At 42.6% G+C, this 15,550-nt stretch overlaps 3 protein-coding genes across 8 annotated transcripts in view; 1 reads left to right on the forward strand and 2 right to left on the reverse strand.

The window, feature by feature from the left end:
- The window catches only part of LOC138918369 (phosphatidylinositol 3,4,5-trisphosphate 3-phosphatase TPTE2-like), a 444,167-nt gene that overhangs the window by 230,181 nt on the left and 198,436 nt on the right, over window positions 1–15,550 (reverse strand). The window lies entirely within an intron of this gene.
- LOC138918388 (vacuolar protein-sorting-associated protein 36-like) lies at window positions 4,358–7,917 on the reverse strand. The gene is made up of 5 exons (XM_070239667.1): window positions 7,851–7,917; window positions 6,399–6,463; window positions 5,687–5,771; window positions 4,658–4,734; window positions 4,358–4,570 (listed from the first exon to the last, which is right to left on the reverse strand). Exons 1-5 carry the CDS (start codon window positions 7,899–7,901, stop codon window positions 4,477–4,479), a joined length of 372 nt encoding a protein of 123 aa, XP_070095768.1. The 5' UTR covers window positions 7,902–7,917; the 3' UTR covers window positions 4,358–4,476.
- Window positions 9,318–15,550, forward strand: part of LOC138918376 (mitochondrial ornithine transporter 1-like) — a 153,476-nt gene continuing 147,243 nt past the window's right edge. For 5 of the 6 annotated variants that reach the window (XR_011427704.1, XR_011427705.1, XR_011427703.1 and 2 more), the window contains exons 1-3: window positions 9,318–9,643; window positions 11,762–11,931; window positions 12,905–13,063. Coding sequence is in view for 2 of the 6 variants with exons in the window: in XM_070239631.1 (XP_070095732.1) it covers window positions 9,459–9,643; window positions 11,762–11,931; window positions 12,905–13,063 (514 nt within the window). In the remaining 4 variants the exon portion in view is untranslated. Of the gene's footprint in view, window positions 9,644–11,761; window positions 11,932–12,904; window positions 13,064–14,509; window positions 14,733–15,550 lie in introns of those variants that run through there. The other variant, XM_070239632.1, reaches the window with a different exon arrangement.

The raw sequence follows: 15,550 nt of genomic DNA on the forward strand, positions 1-15,550 counted from the left end.
TTGAAGGGAAAAAAAAGCTTTCAAAAGGACAGCGGTATGTTCTTGTCAGTATTGAACTAAAGCTGGCTGTCTAGATATCCTGAATTCTCTTTATGGGTCAGTGACTGGTCTAATGATCTTGTGCAAATTGTGTGAAAATTGTTCACTATCTCAATAACATCCTTTATACAAATGGAGAGATCTTGTATTTCCCTAGATAATACCCTGAGAGAAAAGCTTTAACTGACTCCTGATTATCAGGGCACAAGGAAGGACACGAATTACCCAGTTTTCACACTGTAATAACAAGATCTTACATGTGTGTTAACCTGACTTTTCTGGAGTGCTTCCCACATCATGGATGTGGCCTGTGTCATGGAATTTGAATAAGATAGTGTATCTCAGACTGGCTGAGCCCTGACAAGTCTGGTTGAGAAGCCCCTTGGGAAGAAGGGTAAAGGACTGATTTAGGTTTGTGAGTCAACTCCTGGCACATTATAATCCAAAATCGCTCCATTCAGTTAGTACTTAACCAGGATCTACCTTGTACAATCACTGACTTAGGAGTGGGAATTCAAAAGTTGTGTCATATGAAAGTCCTTGAACTCAAAGAAATCCAATTTCTCTATTTTATTACAGCATCAAGACAACAAATAGAGAGCAAGATAAAACACAGTCAAGTATATGAGACGGACAGTAACTCTTAGGGAGTTTAGAAATAGAGCTGTGTACTGGAAACAGATTTTTCTAGAGCAGGTGGGATTGAGCAAAGCATGATTTTGATTAGTGGGGGTAGGGGTGTGAGTGGGAAGAAGGAACGATGGGAAGTCTGGACAGACAAGGGGAAGCGTCCCAGCAACAGGAAGAGGCACACCTCACGCTGTTCCCGTGACCCAATGCCTGCCACCTACTGACCATCTCTTGGTCCTCGTGAGTCTAGTTTACCAAGCTCTTCCTCTCCCACGAGGCCTTCCCAGGTCCCTCCCTCAAAACGAAAAGCTCCTTCCTTGTCTTCCACAGCGTGGTACCTGTGCCCCTTTCATGGCATGGACTTCCTTCCATCTTCAATTAAGGTTGCTCACATGTCTCTTTGCCCAACTGGGGCACCCTCTTAAGGGCAGGGGCTGTATCTTATTCACTTTTGTATCCCCACCAATGGCCCACAAAGCTCCTCACACAAATTCAGCATGTATTAAAAAAAATGTGTTTTAATTGAAGTGAATGGGAGATAAAAAGTAGGATAAAGTGGAGCCAAATTATAAATAGATATATACACCGGAGTTAATTCATTCAATAACTATTTATTGAGTCATACTGTGTGCCAGGCCCTGTTCTGGCCTCTGGGGATCTATCCATGAACAAACCAGTGAAACATCTCTGCCCTGTGAGCTTACACTCTAGAAAATGGATGGGATCAGCAATAAATTTACATAAATTCAACCATACTATTCAGGAAAAAAAAGGATCCATATTTAAATAGTTTATTGGTGCTGTAAAAGTCTACTGTTGATATGTAGTTTGTATTATATATTGTACTTACTATATTCATAAACTATTCATCCTCATGTATCACACTACAGGGAATCTAATATAGAGAACTTTATTGGCAGTTGAAGAGATTCTCAAGGATCATTTTGAGCATGCTCGATTTCGTCCTTAGGCAGTCTTTAGCACAGTCTTTGAAACCTAACCACCTTATAAGTTGTGACTCTACTGAAACAAAATGAAAACTCTGAGATTGTTGGGCAAAGAAGAACCAGTTTAAGTATTTGAGCATGAGAATGCTGACAATCACGTCTGGTCAGATTTGTCTGGTAACAGGGAACGAGAGACAGTACATTCACATGAACACACAAGGTCAATCAACAGTGGAATTCACATCAGGAATTAGAAGAAAACAGTTCATGAGCCATTTCCCATTCTTTTAAAACTAAAATAGTAAGAGCTTGAGGTCATAAATATTTATAATCAACTCTTGATTATAAAATCTAAACAAAAAAATTGTAAACATACTGGCTTATTCTAACTAAAGGTTTATCATTTTCATATATTTTTCAAAGAGTATTTAAAAAGAACGCCAAGAAACATCATTTTTAAATTTTGCAAAAACTTTACTCTATATACATTAATTCCAATCATTTAATCCTGAAAGCAATCTTCACTTGTACAATGTAAAAAAACTTTTGACAGTATGTGACTAGAAATATCCCATTACCATAAAGCTACAAACAGATTTATGCTCCTAAGAGCAAAGTTAGGAAAGCAAAAATAATAACCACACCAGTGATAAGCACCAAGACAGAACTTTTTTGCACTTAGAGCCTGATTGGTTCTATTTAAACAAAACCTCTACCAACAGAGGACCAAAATAACATCTTATTTGGCAAAAAAAAAAAAAAAAAAAAAGAGATAAAAATATACATACAGAGGTCTGGAAACAGTGGAGAATGCCCACTTAAAAAATTAAACAATGAAATTATTCATATGTCACTTTTCTTCTTTAGTTCGCCTTATACAATTCAGGTTGCGCCATGTTTGTTAATGTTGTCACACTACTGTAAATCAATATGGTGAACAATGGGAGTTTGCTGTAATGAATCCGAACCATGAGAGCTAGATCCAGGAGCCCAAACAACCTTAGTTGCAACTCATTAAGCGGTGAAACAGATTATTTATCTTTGTAATTTTTACAAGCCGTAGCCAGATATCATGTGTGTATGTGTGCGTGCATGTGCACGTGCAAGTATGCCAGAGCAGTGAGAGAGAGTACAACTCAGAAGGGAGTGACATAAACAGGCTTACACAAGGACCCAAAAGATTTGGGCAGCCGACACTGAATTTCCCCAAAACAAACCTGAAGCTGAGCAATGGGGGAATTCGGGGATCTGTCATCACAATATAGAATCAGTGACAGATTTGGAGAACAAAGACTAAGTAAGGCAGGATGCCTCAGCCACAACATTCCCATGACACTGGAGGACACAAAGCAGTGACAGCCACTCTTCAGGCAGGGATCAGGGACAGACTCTGCCTGCACTTGGAGGGATTCCCTGGGTCTGCGGCCGAGGGTTCCTGCAAAGGCAAAGGGGCCCCAAAGGGCATCTGCAGTAGCCTCAGGCAGTGGCCCTCCACCTCACTCAGTGAGAATGTCTTAGGGACCCCAGAGTGTGGCCCTGGGTATCCCCTCCTCCTGGTCTCAACCGTTCTCTCGATACAGATACTATCCCTTCCAGAGACTTGGTCAAAAACTATCGCTACCTTCCACTTCCAACTCTGTCTCAGGAAGAGGGTGTTCTCGTCCCCGTGGGGTCCCTGAGTTTGAGGTAATGCCGACATACTGTATGCTGTACCACAGTAACATATGAAGGCAGGCAAGTCCACTTTAAAACTCAATCAATCTAAATTCAACATCAGCCAGCTTTTGTTACCTCAGTAATACTGTTTGGTGAGATAGTTTCTCCACACAACTTATGATGTGTGGGGTAAAGAAAAAAAATATTGCTAGAATGTGATAGAAATATTTTTAAAAGTTCAATGTTGAAACTCCTTAAGGGAAGGAAAAGGAGACATTTTACTTTTCCACTGTCTATGTTCCTGTCCTTGGCTTCGAGGTCAAAGAGCACCAAGGTTCCTGTTAAGCTAGTTCAAGCTTCTCCCAGCCCCTCCCCTGCACAACAATCCTAGGGAATTCCGGAGCCGTCTGCTTCCCAAATTTGTAATCTTATCTCTGGGCATGTCTACACAGCTCTTTAATTCAGTTTCAAAATCCACAGTACTTTTTAAACAAAATGACATAGTTGCATTCTTTAAATGCCAGCTATGAAATCATCACTTAAAAAAAAGAAAGAAACTACTCAGATTATATATACGTAAGACAAATAAACTTCTCTCCCTTTTTAAGTGCTTTATTTGGTCTGCTGCAGACATGCGTATGGCTGCTTCCAAAGAAAAGCCCTTAGGAGGAGCTGCTGACAGCATTCCGCAGTTTGATATTTGTTCTAATGTTGTCAGGTTCTTAGACGACCCCATACGTACGACTTGCTTCATGAAACCCCCCCAAAATGGGCACATTAGATACAGGAAAAAACCTTATTTATAATTCAGTGAATTTTTCTCACATCAAAATAACACTCTAACCTGTCCAAACATGCAGCTTCTCCTTTTCTTCCCCCATGAACTAAATTCCTTTCCTTAAAAAACAGTCAGACTTGAGGATTGAGTGAAAATCTACCATATTTCAAGTTCAACTCTGAGGGTTCTTTACAACCGTAGCATGATTTCAAATTCACATTGTCATTCATTTTTCTGTATTTTCCTATATTTATCCTAAATAACCTTCCTGGACCCTTATATTTAGGCAGAAACTAAAAGGGTTTTATATGATACTGCAAAGTTCCTGTAAATGCTCAGTTTATCAGGGTTTACTCTGAGCTCAATGTCAGACAACCTCTACATGACGCAAAGATACGCACAAGAAGTATTTCAAATACAAAACCCTTAGCTCTGTGTCATAAATAAATTTGGGTAAAATCGCAAGCCTTCCACAGAATCATCTCGGCAAAGATGGCCCATCTTCTCTGCAAGAATCAACCTAGAAATCAAGAGGAAAAGCCACAATCATGTGTCTGTTCAGAAACACAAACTACAAGGTGTAATGAAGAGCAAGGACCTTACGTACCGTTCTTTGGCCAGGAGGACAGACATTCCTACGAGCTTGGCAAACTCTTCTGACGTTAGGGATCCCTTTTCTGAAACCTAACAGAAACACAGAGCAGAAAAATGTGATGGTGTGGACCGTCTAGGCGCCAACCTAAGGAGAGCGTCCACCAGTATACTCGGGAAATAACTGACTGAATTTCCTACTAAATGTAAGAATATCCACTACAGAACCACCTCTTCTTCACTAATGTTTAATTCTGCAAAAGCTGAACGACCCAGAACAAACAGAGAAGAGGTTAAAATATCACGAAGTGCATAGTAAAACAGTGCGGGAGTACAAAGGCACTGCGGTAAAGCTTAAAAAGAACTATTGGCTATTCTAAGAAGGAACATACGACAAATTCTAATTGAGTGCATATTACACGCTCCACTGAGGACCCTTATCTACAGATGTAGTTTAAAATATGTGGTAGAAATACCTATAGTCTTGGGATTTTCATCGAGCTTAAAATTAGAAGCATAATAAATATGAGTTATTCAAATTATACAGGCTCGCCGCAGAGGCTATGAAGGCAGTAATATTTCAAATATCCTAATGAGTAATATTAGCAGTTTGGCCAGCAAAAGCCATCTAAACTACAGTTGCTTTTCATATTTTTTGAAGCAATTATTTCACAAAACAACTTGTGATGTTTTATAATGCTGCTTATGTGGGTGTTACTGAAAGAAAAAGTTCAGTCATGGGTAACATTCTGATTAACAGAGTTAAGAACCTGTTCTCAACACTGGGCATCAAATGAAAAGAGAACGCCTCACTAATTCTATCTCCTTACTTACAAGACGTTACGAGTATCGGGAAGTTTCAAAAAGCTTTCAAAGTATAATTTTGATTACTATTTATTCATTAATGATAAACTGTTTTTAATTGGGTCTTCAAATGTTACTTTTTAGTAAAGTTAAACCCAAAAGGAAATCCTGTTTCTCGAGTTGCTAAGCATCGCGTCTTGGTAGCAAGCCCTAATAACCAGAGGAAGCCGGGTTCACATACTGTCTCCAAGGCTGAGGCCACCATTTCCTCTTCCTTGTGGGCCTGAAGCTCAATTACCATGACGCCGCTGTCGAAAACTCGGAGCCTACAAATCGCAGATGGGAGAACAAAGCCATGAATATCCGGGATTTTCAACCCCTGAGGAGGCGCAAGTATTTCTTGATATCTTTCGTGCCCAGGTATGAGGGGAAGAATAACACAAAATAACCTTTAAAGCATAACGACCACAAGCAACCATGGCATAACTAAAAAGCTCATGAATAAACAGGTAATAAAATTATGAACTATAATCCAGAGGCTTTTCTATAATCCAGAAATACGTATGGCTACTTTTTTTTAACCTGAGGATAAGGAAAATATAATTCACGGCTCAATATTTGCACTTCTAAGCTTCCAGAAACTAACGCAAAATGTCTAGGGGAGGAGGCGCTGGTTACTCTGGCCTCATGGGAGGTGCCTACATTCTACTCTCACTGCCCTCAATCCACAGCCATCAGACTACTAGCACCCGCAGGCCACGCCCAGCCCTAAGGATGGAGGCCAGAATGACAGAGATGCTTGTGGGCCCAGTGAATTCTGTTCACACGGAATGTAATTTCAAGAGGGGCGATATGGTGGCTGGCCCTGCAGGACGGCACCTGGCAGGGCTTGCCTGTCCACTCTGTGAGGAGTAGCGACTACAGCCAGCAAGGCCCCGCGGAGGACCTTTTACCTGAGAGGTAATTTCAGCGCTTCCAGCATCTTGCACGCATTCACTAAATCTTCTGGCGAGAGCAACTAATGGGGAAACAAATCCAGTTTACACTGAAAATTAATAGAGTGATGCTATATAATTATAATGACCACTGAAACAGAAGAGCAAACTTAAAACATCGTTTATCAAGGATTTTAGGTAGCTTAATCACTACAAGGCAAAAAGGATTAACAAAGAAGCAGACTTCTACTCATTAAAGCAGTGCTATCCAACAGAAACAAAATGCAAGTCATAAATGTAATTTTTAATTTTCTAGTAGCCACATTAAAAAAATAAAAGGAAACAGGTGAAATTAGTTTTAATACGTACTTTTTATTTAACCCAATAGGTCCAAAAATTCAACACATTATCAATACAAAAATTACTAATGAGATATTTAAGAATTCTTTATTCTGTACTAAATCTTGTAAAGTCAAAGTATAATTTACACTTACAGCACCTCTCAGTTTACATTAACTACACTTCAAGTTCACAGTGGCCACACGTGGCTAGCTAGCGGCTACCCTTCTGGACCACATGGCCTTAAAGACTCAGCCCATGTGGTGGCTGACAAGCACAGCTCTGAGTCACAAAGAATGGCTCCAGAGCCAGCCCAGCCTGGGTCCAAATAATTTGCCATGGTCAAATTATTTAATCTTTCTAAGCTTCAATTTCCTCTTCCCCAAATTATCCCCCAGACAGGGACAGTAAAAGTAGGCCCCTCACTGAGTTCTTGGGAGGCTAGATGAGGGAACACTTGCAGAGTGCCTGGTGGATGGTGAACACTCACTGATGGCAGTTATGATGACTATTGAAATAAGAACAGAGCAGAGGCTTAGCTCATGGGGCGGGCTGAATGCTGGAGAGACAGGTGTGGGTCATTTGCATGGAGCTGACACCACAAAACTGATTTAGAGGGCACAAAGGCGAGAACCCTGGAGGCCAAGGACATCTGGGTGTGAAGGGACAATGAGAGTTGAACAGCGGCTGCAGATTCAGAGCCAAAGAAGCGGGGCAGCTTTTTCTGTATCATTTACAGGCAATTGGTATCCAACCCAGTTAATTCAAACAGGTAACTATCACAGAGAAGGGGCATCACACTCAACCTTATTAATCACAACAACACAAACACAGAACATTAGAGCTGAAAGGTATCTGTGCGTCCAAACCCTTATTTTAAAGGTAGAAAACCTGAGTCCAGAGAGGTTAAGTAAGCTACTCAAGGTCACTCAGCAAATCACTGTCAAAACCAGGAACAGAATCTACCTCCTAGACCCCAGGGCAGTATTCTATTCACTGCACCACACTGCTTCTCCAAATAGTTTTGATATTCACAACCCTTCCTCAAATTCTATTCACTATAGGGGAATTTGTACTATATTAAGAAAGTCTATAATTAGTTAAAAGAATATCTAAATATTCTATTCTTACTTCCATTCCTCGAGCTCGGTTTACTAAACAGTATACCTCTGTGAGTGACATTATTCCTCCTCATTCCTGTTAAAAATGAAGCAAAAGAAGTATTACATTACACTTAGCACCAGTTGGCATTTAACAGAAGTCACAATCAGAGTGAAATCAGAAATCATAAAATTTCTTAAGAAGCTTTTAGAAACTGTATTTACAAACAGGAAGACCTGTTCAGATACCCTGAGGCAATTCAAATTCAATACTTGGACTTGTCATTATTACTGTTTTAACATTTACTCAACGAAAAATGGGGCTCTCTTCTTTCATGTTTCAGAAAGTGTATTTAAATGTTTCAAGTTATTCCAACTAATAAATGAAAAAAATCATAGAATTAAATAGGAATATCACCATTTTACAACCCCTAATAAAGTAACAGATCTCCATAATGACTACCAATGGCTGCCAACATCACAAAAAAAGACGCTCAGACGTTATGCACCTCCTGATGGAAATGCTGCTGACTGTGGCTGGTGGTACTAAACCCATAGGAGATGCGGTGAGTGCTTCCGCTTTTGGACTAATGTGCGTTCATTCCTCCATTTACATTTCCAGTGTAGTCATTTTACCTACAACCCTCGAACTGCTGACGTGCACCGGCCTTATGCTCTCCTCCGGCACCATCACACCCTCATGCCGTCTGTTGCTGAGGTTGAGGCGGTCATCAGCTGACCTGGGAAATCTTTTTGCAATGGCAGCTTTTTGGTTAAAAATTTATCCTGGGTTTTCATCTGTGGCAGTTATATGCTCCACTGCTCCAGGTTGGATTTGGTAGGCATAGCCTCAGAACCTAGTTTTATTTAAAGCTTAGCGGCAAATACACTAAAGTATTAATAGTGTATGTTTTTGGGTGATAGGACTATAGGTAATTTTTTCCTCCTCCATGGTTTTTGGTTTTGTTTTGTGTGTCACTGTGTTTCTTGTTCTGGCTGCTGTAACAAAATACCATTGACTGGGTGGCTTAAACAACACACATTTGTTACTCATACTTCTAGACCCTGGGAAGTCCAGGATCAAGGTGCTGGCTGGTTCCGTGTCTGGGGAGGGCCCTCTTCCTGTGTTGCAGAGAGACCACTTTGCTGTGTCCTCATACGGCAGAGAGCGAGCACAGCCTAGCTCTCTGGTCTCTTATAAGGGCGCTAATCCCTTCATGAGGACTCCACCCTCGTGACCTCATCTAAACCTAATTACCTCCTACAGGACCCTCCCCCCCCAAAATGCCATCACATTGGGGTTAAAGGGTTCAACAAAGGAATCTGGGGTGGGGGGCCCAACATTCAGTCCATAGCGTTGTGACTGATAAAGGAGCATGGATCCTGCAGTCAGGCAGACCTGGGTTCGAATCCTATCATTGCCACTTAGCAGCTGTGTGACTTTGGGCACAACACGTATCATGTCTAAGTGTCGTTTTCTCCGTGTGGCAGTTGGGGTCTTGCTGTTCGCCTCACCGAGTTGCAGATCCTTCAATGAAACAGCACGTGCACGTTCCTGGTGGGCACTCAGGAAGTGTTTCTCTCCCTTCATCTGCACTCTCCTTTACCACTGAGTTTCAGCGCAGTGAGTGCTGCATGAATGAACGGCTGGACAGGTAACTGGTCTCCTGTGCTGTGTCCTTTCAGTGACCTGCATAATGCGGCTGCCGGTTCCTTCGCCTCCGCGTTTGCTGCCCTGGTGCTCTGCCCCACTGAGCTTGTGAAGTGCCGGCTACAGACCATGTACGAAACGCAGATGTCGGGGAAGATAGCCAAAAGCCAGAAGTAAGCACCGCTTGGGCACAAACATTAGGTCTCGAACATGTATTGAGTATTTTAAAAAATATATTGTACTAAAATTAAGTGACAGATATAGAAACAGATGTGTCTAATCCAAAATACTGTTTCTAGAACTTCTACCAATCAGAATAATTTTCTGAACGGACTATTTGTGGTGGTGGGACCCACCCCCCAGGCCACAGAACATCATAGACAGGTGTTTAATAGCCCAGAAGTGATGAAGCCAGGAGCTTCTACCCCTTTTGACCGGTTGAGGGCATAAGGCATGATCCCCAGCTGTTTTTGGAGGCACATGGCAGACAGCTTTGGAACTGTGTGTGAGAACTGAGCCTTCATAAGGGACGCTTTGGTTCTGAGATGAATATTTGATGCCCTTTCCCAGGTTTCACGTAGATGTTCAGGCTGATCACCTCAGATCCCAGCGGTAACTTTCTTTACGCCCCTCCCTAATCCTTCAAGCGGACCTGCAAAGGGCGCCAGTTCTGGGAACACTGAGCAGGACCGTTGTGAGCATAGCTGCCCTTCAGATCAAATTCCTCTCCAGCTCAGTCTTGAAAGATCCTAGTTACCCTGTGAAGGTGTATATGTCACGTACATATGATTTATTTGAATTGTAAAGCAATTTATTATCCTGATTAATCTCAAAACTTGCTTATTTATCTTCACATCTGGCTGACTGCAGTTCTGGGGGTGAATATTGCTGTGGTTAACTCAGACCCTGTCAATCCACTGGGGAAAATTGGTAGATAAATTGACCATTTTCAGAGTTACCAGTCTCCTTGCAGCAGCGAGGCTGGGGTTTGTAATAGAGCCCAATTTCCTGCACCCTTGGGATTCTTTACAACCAATTTGAATCTATTATTCATAGCCCAGAGTCCAAAACTGTGAGTCTTTAAGACTTTTTATTGAGATAGTATGTGTACACAGTAACACGAACACACACAGAAAACGTAAGTGTGAAATGAACATGCCTTTGTAACCAGTGCCCAAGAAGTAGGATGTTAATAGCCCCCAGAAAGTTGCCCTCATGCCCCTTGAAGTGGTTTAAGGTATTTTTAAGGAAAATAGTTAGGTCCAAAGGACTTAGGCAGATGGACAGCTTGCGTGAAAGTAAGTACTGGCTGACCGTATTTTAGGCATAGCAGTGGCCACGCAGGGAGGTAGAATAGCTTGGGGTTAAGACTTGGATGGGAAGGTAGGCTGGCCGTGTCGAGTTGGGTTACTTTGTTACGTTCACATCCGAGGATGAGAGCAGCGTTGCAGGAAGGACCTGGCTGATGGATAATACCCGATGAAGCCTTCTGAAGTCCGAGGAAGGAAGATAATCATCCAAAGCAGGTGGCCTTTGTTCCCTCTGGGCTTGGTCCTTCATTGGTCCAAACTGAGTCACCTGCTCTCTGAGAACAAAGTGAGGAGTGAGGGGTCTGCCAGGCTGCTGAGTGTGCGGGTTCTGCGCTCTTCCTGCCACGGCGCACGTACTCGGGAAGAGGAGTCTAGATGGACGGGGTGCTGTGTTCCGGCTGCTGCAGGACTCGGATCTGCTTAATTAGAAAGCCTTGCACCACTACCTCTCTAAGAACTAAGTCCTGGTGCTTCTTGCCTTACAGGAGCCGTAGCTCCATTCTTAGAATTTCTTTTGTCTTGCCTTAAAGTAATGTTTAATGTTACTTGCTCGTTTCCCTGCACTGACACAGAATAAGACAAACCCTAAACACCTGAACCAATTTTCTCAGAACACAGCAGATCAAAAGAAAGGTTGGGGAGATAGAAATCGAGGGAGGTAAGGGACTGGGCAAATAGGATACCGTTTTATTCTTGCTGAGTTTGGACAACTCCTTATTGTAATTTCACTTATTCCGTATTGAAAAATTGGATGTTAGCTTTTTTACATCTTTGATAATATGCCTTCTAGAAATGTGTGCTTCCATTTTAATGAGATTTCTTTACCCTGGAGTAGTTCAGGTGACAAAGGTTGTTATAAAATAGCTGTATCTGAGCTTCCCTGAGATTTCCTTCCCACAGCGGCCTTTTAGAATTCTGGTTCTCTGTTTACAGATTCAGCTGCTTCGCCTGCTGTAACTGTCTCTCTGTGTCTCCTCCCAGTACAGTTTGGTCTGTCGTGAAGAGTATCCTTAGGAAGGATGGCCCCTTGGGCTTCTACCATGGACTCTCGAGCACTTTACTTCGAGAAGTACCGGGCTATTTCTTCTTCTTCGGTGGCTATGAACTGAGCCGATCATTTTTTGCATCTGGGAGATCAAAAGATGAACTAGGTAAATGTATTTGCGTGGACGGCGGGTGGGTTGATGGTGTCCGCTTCCCGACTGTATGGTTGCTGCGGATTCCGTGCACTCTGCGCCGCCTTGTAGGGGATCCACCTGGCACTGGGGAGATTCTAAATCGCAGAAAGTCACAGGGCCGAATGATTTCTAGCATCTTCTTCTGGGCTTCATAATTTCCTCAGGACAGGGGCTGGAGCAGCACATCCCAAACTTCTTCCCTAGAATAACATTTGTGAATTTCTTCTGGATCTATTTTCAGGAAGAAGAAATATAGAAATTACTTTCCTGTGGGAAATTACCTATAAGTCAGCTTGCAATAAACTTAGAACTTGGTAATAAGTCTTGATAGTGTTTTGAGAGCAGTGAAAAGTGTAGTTCTTTCTAGTTTGTTCTCTTTAGCTGCTGGATACAACCATATCAATGTTTGAATCACATGGGTGATAACTTTTTTCTTGAACACCTCCCTTCATGGTTGGTGGACTTATTCTGGGGTTGGTCAAGCTCCCAGGCTTAACTGTCTTGTTTAATAAGACAACTTTGGTTTTTCATGGTAAAGGAAGAATCAGGGCTGTGGGGCATTGAGATAGTTAAGAGAAGGCTGATAAATGCCTCACCCTGCATTTCAGTGGCCTCTATTCTCATTCCTCCTGTAAGGCGTTGCCATGCTGCTGGGGGCCTGCTGATTCTAGGGGCCAGCCCTCCAAGGATGGCACAGGAGGGCCACAGTGCCACAGTGATCAGCCTAAACATGACCCTCGCTCGGGCTTCTCGTCCTGGCATGATGAGGGGTAGACCCAGGCCACCAACCAGAACCTTATGCTCTTAGAGCTTCGACAGTCTCCTCAGGGAATTGTGTTTGCAGCGTTTTTGTTTGTACCTACCTCCGGCCACTGCCATTGGCCTCTGGAAATATCACATCAGCTGCCCTTGAGACAAAATACTGTTTGCTAATTTTCTTCTCTAGGCCCTGTCCCTTTGATGTTAAGTGGTGGCGTTGGTGGAATCTGCCTCTGGCTTGCTGCATACCCAGTGGATTGTATAAAATCCAGAATTCAAGTTCTTTCCATGTCGGGGAAACAGGCAGGATTTCTCGGAACCTTTATAACTGTTGTGAGAAATGAAGGTGAGTCTGGTAATTGCAGAAACAGGAGGTATGTTTAGAGGGGCTGGTCATTTCGGTGCTAGTTTCGTTGAGGTGGTCAGGTGTGTAATTGCTTTCTTCCCCCTCCGCATATCCCTTTTCTAGTACTGTATATTAATCCACATTTGTGGATTTCTGTTTCCAACCCCCTTTCTTTAGTTTAGTTAGTTAGTTTAGTTAGTTTCATTATTCTCAAGAAAATTTAAAGTTCTTATTCCTAACCCCTGGCCCGGGTACCTGTCAGGATTCTTTGTTCTCAATAGCCTGGAGGGAATTGTTAACTAGGGGCTTTGTCTAAGGGAATAGGTGTTTTGAAGTTAGCACCACTTGTTTTACATAATGTATTATCAGAAAATGATCTCTAAGAGCCACGTAGGGATTTAAAAGAATGTACAACATCCTTAATGCTAAGAATTCTGGAATTAGAAATGCACTAAGCAACTTCTGAAGGTAATTTGCTATCAATTTTTAGAGTTAAGCAGGAGGATAAAGATTTTCCAGTTAATGTTTGTTTAAAGCCAGTTTTATGCAACTAGTGAGTAAAGTTCTGTCCTTCCAGCATCCACTGTACGTCTTAAACCTTGGGATGTGAATGTCCCTGTCTTGATTTTAAGAGAGAGAGCAGGGGCCGGCTCCGTGGCCAAGTGGTTAAGTTCGCGCGTTCAGCTGTGGCGGCCCAGGGTTCAGATCCTGGGTGCAGACATGTCACCGCTCGTCAAGCCATGTTGAGGTGGCATCCCACATCCCACAACTAGAAGGACTTGCAACTAAGATATACAACTATGTACAGGGGGGGTTTGGGGAAATAAAGCAGAGAAAGAAAAAAAAAGCACCATAACAATATGCAGAAACTGTTTAGTTTGTATCCCAAATAGAGTGCAGACATCTTGTACATTACTGATAGTAACCCCTCTTTGAATTTGCATAACACTTTATGGCTTTACAAAGTACTCACACCTCAATTATCTAACTAGTTCTTCATAACTACCTTGGGCAGTGCTAATGCTAGAAACAGGTCTCTGACTTCAGTGCCGGTGCTCTTTCTGCTGGCCTCATGCCTCGTGGCCCTCACCCCCCAGGAGAAGCTGCAAGGCTGCTGCCTCCTGTGGCTCTGTGGTTGCCTTCTGTCTGCCCACGTGAGGCCTCAGCTCTACCCAATCCATTTACCAGAAGTTAACCAGGTGTGGAATTGGTATATGTTACCTAAGCATCAACCAGCTTTGCTGGGAGACCTGACACTTGTCCTGTTTCTGTTAGTTGATTTGTTTCCGTCAGTCCAGGGAAACCCGGAAATAAGTCTTTCCATCACTTGTTGGTTTTTAGTGCTATTGGCTGGATTTCTAAGTGTAAAAATATCTATGCTTTGCAGCTTTGTGGGGTGGCTCCAAGGAGGGGAGTCTCAGTCTTCCATCACCTTTTATCTTCTAGGAATAATGGCCTTGTATTCTGGACTGAAACCTACTATGATCCGAGCGTTCCCTGCCAACGGGGCACTATTCTTGGCCTATGAATACAGCAGAAAGTTGCTGATGAGCCAGTTTGAAGCTTACTGACGTGTTCTGGCGAACCGAGATCCAAATAGGCATTTGAGGGCTGCAGTTCCTCTCAGGGCTTCATGGAGTACAAGACCAATGTGAATTATTTTGATTTTGTGGGAAATTTGTTTTTGTCTTCTCTTCTTCTGCTTTAAATCTTCAGCTTTATGGAAGGACCTCTATTTTACATCATGTAATTTCTGCTCATAATTGTATTGAAATAGAAAAGTTACTGCTCTTGTCCTTGGTGGGACTTTCAGGGCGAGCTGCTGGCCGTCTGTAGCGAATCTGAAAGGCTAAATATAGTTACATCAGGGCTTTTGCGTAGCCCTGTCTGTGTACATGCAGTCTGGATGGTTATGTGTTGTGAGTGAAGCACACTTTGTTCCATGTTTGATCTCAAATCTCACCAGGAAAACCTAGAGGCGTTAACCACGTTTCATAAAGATGGTTATAAGTGATGGCTTAAGCCATCCTATATGTAGGGTCTCTTTTAAAATCTGCTTAGCACCTATACTATACTAAGTGGTTAAAGTTTTTAAAAAGTTTTCCTGTGGTGCTTGAAAACTAAAATATCCATCTGTGTTTTAAAGAGGAGACCATACCTGCATACTGGTGTGGCTTCCATGTTCTTGATTTGTTTCAGAGTAGGCATCCTGGATTTTCCCAGGATGCTCTACTGTTAAAATAGTGCCATTCATTTTCTAGGTGGAATTATATTCTACACTCTGACGTCTTGTTGGGTTTGGCCTAGAGCATCAGGCCTTCGGGCAACAGCACGCCCTCCCCTGTGCCAACTTCCCTTCCCTCTCCCAAAGAGCTTCCTGTCTGCTGGGCTTTAGGTTGAGGAAGGGGCTGAAGGGAGGGGGCTTTGCTGCTGTGCTTTGTGAAGTCAGCTTGTGGCTGACAACAGCCCTTAGCTCCTGTCTTGCTC

The sequence above is a fragment of the Equus caballus genome, chromosome 17, assembly GCF_041296265.1.
Source record: "Equus caballus isolate H_3958 breed thoroughbred chromosome 17, TB-T2T, whole genome shotgun sequence".
Lineage (NCBI taxonomy): Eukaryota > Metazoa > Chordata > Mammalia > Perissodactyla > Equidae > Equus > Equus caballus.

What these genes read in the sequence shown, in the direction of transcription:
- LOC138918388 (XM_070239667.1), bottom strand. Translation starts at nt 7,901, where the DNA reads ATGTCACTCACAGAGGTATACTGTTTAGTAAACCGAGCTCGAGGAATG. An exon ending in TGGCCTCAGCCTTGGAGACA is followed by an intron (nt 4,735 to 5,686) that starts GTATGTGAACCC and finishes TGTTTCTGTTAG; the next exon opens with GTTTCAGAAAAGGGATCCCT. An exon ending in GTCCTCCTGGCCAAAGAACG is followed by an intron (nt 4,571 to 4,657) that starts GTACGTAAGGTC and finishes CTTGATTTCTAG; the next exon opens with GTTGATTCTTGCAGAGAAGA.